Source organism: Rosa rugosa, chromosome 2 (genome assembly GCF_958449725.1).
Source record: "Rosa rugosa chromosome 2, drRosRugo1.1, whole genome shotgun sequence".
NCBI classification, from domain to species: domain Eukaryota; kingdom Viridiplantae; phylum Streptophyta; class Magnoliopsida; order Rosales; family Rosaceae; genus Rosa; species Rosa rugosa.
The window spans coordinates 49,698,337-49,704,020 of record NC_084821.1 but is presented as its reverse complement, the minus strand read 5'-3'; the positions used below and the strand labels follow the sequence as shown (position 1 = coordinate 49,704,020).

At 40.7% G+C, this 5,684-nt stretch overlaps 1 protein-coding gene across 1 annotated transcript; it reads right to left on the bottom strand.

Annotated features, from left to right (window-relative positions):
- Positions 1–359: 359 nt before the first annotated feature.
- Positions 360–3,128, bottom strand: LOC133730914 (uncharacterized). Its single transcript, XM_062158416.1, has one exon. It carries the CDS (start codon positions 3,126–3,128, stop codon positions 360–362), a length of 2,769 nt encoding a protein of 922 aa, XP_062014400.1.
- Between the last annotated feature and the right edge of the window lie 2,556 nt (positions 3,129–5,684).

The following is a 5,684-nucleotide window of genomic DNA, read 5'->3' as shown; positions in this document are numbered from 1 at the left end:
ACTATAGAGCTGTACCAATTGTGTTCCATACTTGTGCATTTATGAGTATTTGTGACTAATTCAATTGAAATTTAAATATAACAGTTCGTACTCTTCTTCCATATTTACTCCAAGAGTTATCTTGTTTCTCTTATAGATGAGTAAAATGGAAGGACGCACATTATAGAGCTTAAATGTATGACATCAGAAGTGCATTACATAAAATGATGAATTCAGCGTACATTTCCCTTTTTGGCCTAGAATATAGTTGCTAAGAAACAGAAAGAAAGAAATCAAATACATAGTTGAATTCTCTCTCCGGTCTGCATGCATATGAAGAAGCCATCCCGAGAATGTGCTGAACCAGATTGATTTGGAAATTAAGACGCTTGAGTAACGATAGGCACCTTGTCATATTCACCCAACTCTCTGAACTTCTGAGGAAGAATGCAGCAACCCCCAAAGCGCTGCTGCAAGTAGATTATCACAGCAAAAAGTAGACCTCCAAAAGGAATAATGACATTCCAAGCAGTAGAGTAAAAGTCTGCTGCAGGGCTTGCATAAATGTATGAATCTTTCAATTGGTGACCAGAGGTATGAGCCCTGTAAAGATCATATGCATGTGGCAGCACACGAACAAGAGTTGTTCCAACGAAGAACGAAACTGACAATGCCTTTTCCGTTGATTTGGAGAACATGTTGAGAAGAATTTGAGGGAACAAAAATGCATCCAAGAACAAACCAGCACAAGATTTCAAAATAGTACCCAAAATGGGATGCTTTTGACCACTCGAAACCATCACAGCAATATCGTTCCTCCTCCAGTTCATCAGAAGCAAAGCAACCAAGGACCCTCCAACATATACTGGTAAAGCCACAAAGAGAGCCAGCTTCTCCACTGCCCAGAGCTCCTTTTGGTTTCCATTTGCTGATTTTGCTGACATTGTTATCTGCAGAAGACGAATTTGCAGCAAGAAACCTACCATTGTTACTACCCTTACAATTACTTCATTGAGTTCAAGCCATCCACTTCCAAGGAACACAGTTTGGCTACCATGTTGTGTGAACAAGGCATCAAAGTTTAGCATAAGAGGTATCATGTAGCCAAGAGCAAGAATATACAGCATCAAGATAGAAATGGATGGGAGCACATCCGGATTCCGTTTCACATGAAAGAGTTGTAATGCCCCAAAAACACAAGCGAGTGTGTTGGATATAACAACCAATATGATCTCCACATCCATTCTCCAAATGGATTGGCTTGCTTCGACCACGTTAACAGCAGCTGAGGTCAAATCCAATCCCTCAAAATGAAGAGGATCAGACATTTCTCGTGTGCTTTCGATGCTTCCCTTGATAAAACCCGAATAGGTACTGTTTGGATTTGTTGGAGGAAACTGAACATTGACAACAATCTCACAGTCTACAGAATCATATGTTGGCTGTTGGTGACTGGTTGAGCTCAAGTATCGGCAACCTACCATACACAGGCTTCCATCTCTGCCATCATATATCCCTTCAGCAAAAATCCCCATCTCATATAATGAATTAAGTTGGGACACTCCACTAGGAAACCTAACCCCATCTACTGCTTTAATGCTTATTCTGTAGCTGATGTTGTACCTGTTGCTATTGTTGTTTCTATCGCTCACAGGAGCACTCACAGGAGCTCCAAGGTATTCTTCAGTTCCATCTTCCAGAGAGTACCAATACGGTTGGAAGAATTTGTTATCAACAGAGAGAGGGACAGAATAGCCCCATCCAACTTCTCCTGAAGAACTGTTGGCTGTAATATCCAATCCCATGTAATAAGAAAAAGGATTTGGATAAATGTTGTTCTTGTCATCAGCATCAGTCTTCTTTCTTGGGCACAACTTTGTTGCTTTGTCTATTTTGGTATACTCATACCTCTGGCCTTGAAATACAGATGAATCACTTTGAGCACTGTCAAATGTGATGTTTTTGAAGTAACCTGCCTCTGTCGCGGATTTGTTGCTCCAAATTTTCCCCACAATGCAGCTAGAATTTCCAATTGTCCATATTGAAGGAAATCCCATGGTCAATCTTGTTGAACAATCACCCACATGACTAGGACTCAAAGAATTTCTTGCATGCACGAACCGACAAGCAACAACATTTAGCTGATTTTTCCTTGCATCCCATGAACCTTCCGCAACCAATGTTGTAGTTGGATTGAAAGGCCTCTGGTAACTGATGCTACTGGCTGCAAAATCTACCAGAAGTCGCAACGTTTTTCTATCCTCCAAACACTCAATATTATTCAACGACATGACGCGAGGCAAATCAGACACAGCAAGAGGAGAGCAGTTCTTTGCAGAACCACAATGGCTTGAATATCTCAGTTGTAACTCACGGAATAGTATTGCTCTTGAGAATACCCTGCAAAATCTCCCTATTTTTAAAGAACTTGGGGGAACAACACTTCCATCCGAATAGCTGTTATGAGATTTGTTTGAAACAAAAGTGTACTGGTAGTTCATGGAAGGAAGCAATGATATAGAGATTGGTCCAAAATAATTTGGTTCATTCTTAGAAGTTACCAAGCTCTCTAAGGTGCCACTAATTAAACTAGTAAGACTACTTGAACTCTTGAGTTTATGTAGTTTAAGACCAACAGGAAAGGTCAGTAAATTACCTTGGTCCGAGGAATTAGAACCTGATCCAACCATACAAAGCTCCCCAGAAGATTCTGACCAGACCCCATCTAGCCTAAAGCTTCTGGGACGCTGTCCATATGGAACTCTTAAGTCAGTGGATTGCCAGCTCCTTGTAGAGTTTCCCACAAGGTTATATGTACTGTCACTAGGAAATCGAAGACTTCCTTGGACCATGAACAAGCCTTGTTCATCCGCTGCTCCATCATTCCGGAAGCGGAATACAATTGAGTTCTGACTAAGAATGTTAGTTTCACCAGCACTGTAGTAGAAACCGGTAAGGCGGTGAACAGAGGAATTAAGTCCGGCATATCTTTGTGGGGTTGAGTAGCGAGGAGCAATTGAAGCACAATGATCAGCAAAATACACTTGAGCATCTGAAGTGGAGAACGAAACAGAGTTTAACGAACGTGTGACAAAAACAAAGAAGAAAATGAAATTTTTCATGAAAATGGTCATAGGTTCTTTAGTCATGTGTATTCAGAGAAAGATGAACAAGAGCATGAACAAGTAATGCAATTGAGTACATACATGGTCTTCAATGTACTTGGCAAAGTCTGAACTCCCAGGTCAACCGCCATTAGTCTACAGGTCAGTTTTTCAAGCCAACAGGATGGTTTTTAATTGTTCAATAAATCAGAAAAATATTAAAATTTAAGATATGTTTGAAGTTGCATTTGTTAATGCCGCAATCATGATTTTGTTTATAATTTTAAGACCTCAGTTGACTACTGGGCTATTTATACAAACTATTTCATCTAATTGTATGAACACTGTGATCATTTTGATCATTAGGAATCGATACTGACTTGTCATCCTCTATTGGTTCATTAGATTAAACTTATCAGTCAATATCCAATAGTTAATGGATTTGGATCTAACAGGATGAAAATCAAATCCATTTCAACGAAAATTTACACAACATTCAAATTCTATTACTATCGAATATAGACACTTCATACAAAGAAAATGTCAAATCATTCATACGAAATAAGTTATAGAATAACATACATCAATATTTTTTTTTTTAGTTATGATCAATATAGATTTCGTAAATCATGAAAGCGCACATTCGCAACTAATTAGAGTATTAGAGATATTTAAAATGGAGAAAAATTCAGCTACCGTCCCCAAACTATTCTGTCAAGGCCAATTTGATACCCGAACTCTCAAAAGTATCAATGTGATACCCAAAGACCTAAATTGGCATCAACGTGATACTTCCGTCAAAAAAATCCAACAGTTCCGTCTGTTTGCTGACGTGGAAAACAAGTCAGAAAAAAAAGAAAGAGAAAAGACCAAAATGACCCTGATGTTAAATCTCATCACCAATTTTTTTTTTTAAATCTTCTTCTAGGTCTGCTTCTTCTTCGAGCTCGGTGGTTGGATGCTGAGAAATTGAAGAGGATGGGTTAGGTTGGCGGCGGCGGTGGAGGGTGATAGGAGAAGCGGAGTTCGGCAGGGATCGGGAGTTGGGGTTGGCGGCGAGGTCGAGGCAGGAGATGAGGGACTTGAGGGAGGGGTCGCGGTCGATGAAGGCGGAAGGCTTTCGATGCCAGAGCGGATTCAGGGAGAGTTTCCTCCTGCGGCGAGAAGAAACAAAATCAAATTGCAGAAGGTTACATATCCAATCCGGAGTAATCTCCCACTGTTTCTATGAAGAATCAAGCTCAATCCCCATGAAATAGCTACTGATGGTACTCTGTTTGCTGATAAATTGGTCTTCTGTGGGTTATTTTGTTGAGTTTTCGTCCAAAGTCTGAGAATATGATCTATGCCCACAAGGTGTTTGATGAAATGCCTGAGAGAAACACTCTGTGAAGATGATGTATAGACTTGGGGGGCAGGACTATCAATCTTCAGAGGTCACTAACAGTTGCACAAAACCGACGAAATAGCGTTGGTATTTGGAAATTCAGCGAAGTGATTACAGCACCAAGCTAGTCTATGTGCCAGTGAGTGGCACAAATCAACATGCCAATCGCGGTGGCATCGAAGGCCCATCAGATTGATGCGAAGAAACTGTGGAATGGTGGAAGACATCTTTTGACAAGTCTTCGCAGCAAGTGCGAGTTGAGTGCAGGACAAGGTTGACACACAGCGAATATGGGCTCGCGAATTGCAAGTCCCAAGAAAACTTCTTAGTTTCTCTTCACACTAATCTTCTGCATTATACTGCGTTTCGCACTCATGGCTGAAGCATTGTCAGAAAATCATTTATCTGAGCCAGCAAGTGGCTTTAGTGGAAAGGCTCAGAGCTAACTGGTCGGGTGGCTTTTGCCTATGCAAGTGTATAGCCTACTGGGTGGCTTTAGCATTATAAGAAGTACATGATCAAGCCATCATTCTACTGCAAGTTTCCTGATCAACGATAGGATGTAGTAGCAGTGGAAGTCTTTGTATCCAAGAGACATGTGCAGTAGGTGTGTGAAAAGAACAAGCTTGGGATATGATCACCAGAACATCGAGGTGAGGAGCCAAAGAGATGGATCAAGTGGGCATCAAGCTAACTGAGTTGCAGGGGAGAAAAGCATAATTAATTCAAGTTACAGGATCATTCTTTCTTCTTTGTCAAAGGAGCTGCAGAAGAAATGGTAAAGAGGTGGTTTTTGGCTTTATATGCTCAATATGTGGCACACTTGGTGGCTAGTGACTAAAAAGCTCCAATCTAGATCATCATGCTCTATGTTATTAAACAAAATGTTGTGGGGGGAGTAAAGAGAAGCACAAGTTTGACTGACAACTCTTATTGCCAGACTGTGGCATGTGTAGAAGAAAGAAAATCATGAACATATTTATATCTTTCTGCATATGGTTAGCTCAAGAGCATAATCATGAAATTATGTTGTACATGGAAATAATTTTTTTATTTGTTTGGCCAAATTCTGTGGCCATAAGCTTTTGGATGTTCTTGTTTTTTCTTGGTTCATGCTTGGGGGGCAACAGAGCTGACGAGGTCCAGAGTTTGATGAAGAGGATGGGTTGGGTTGGCGGCGGCGGCGGTGGAGGGTGATAGGAGAAGCGGAGTTC

Excerpts from the sequence above, each read along its gene's own strand:
- LOC133730914 (XM_062158416.1), bottom strand. The coding sequence starts at position 3,128 with ATGACTAAAGAACCTATGACCATTTTCATGAAAAATTTCATTTTCTTC.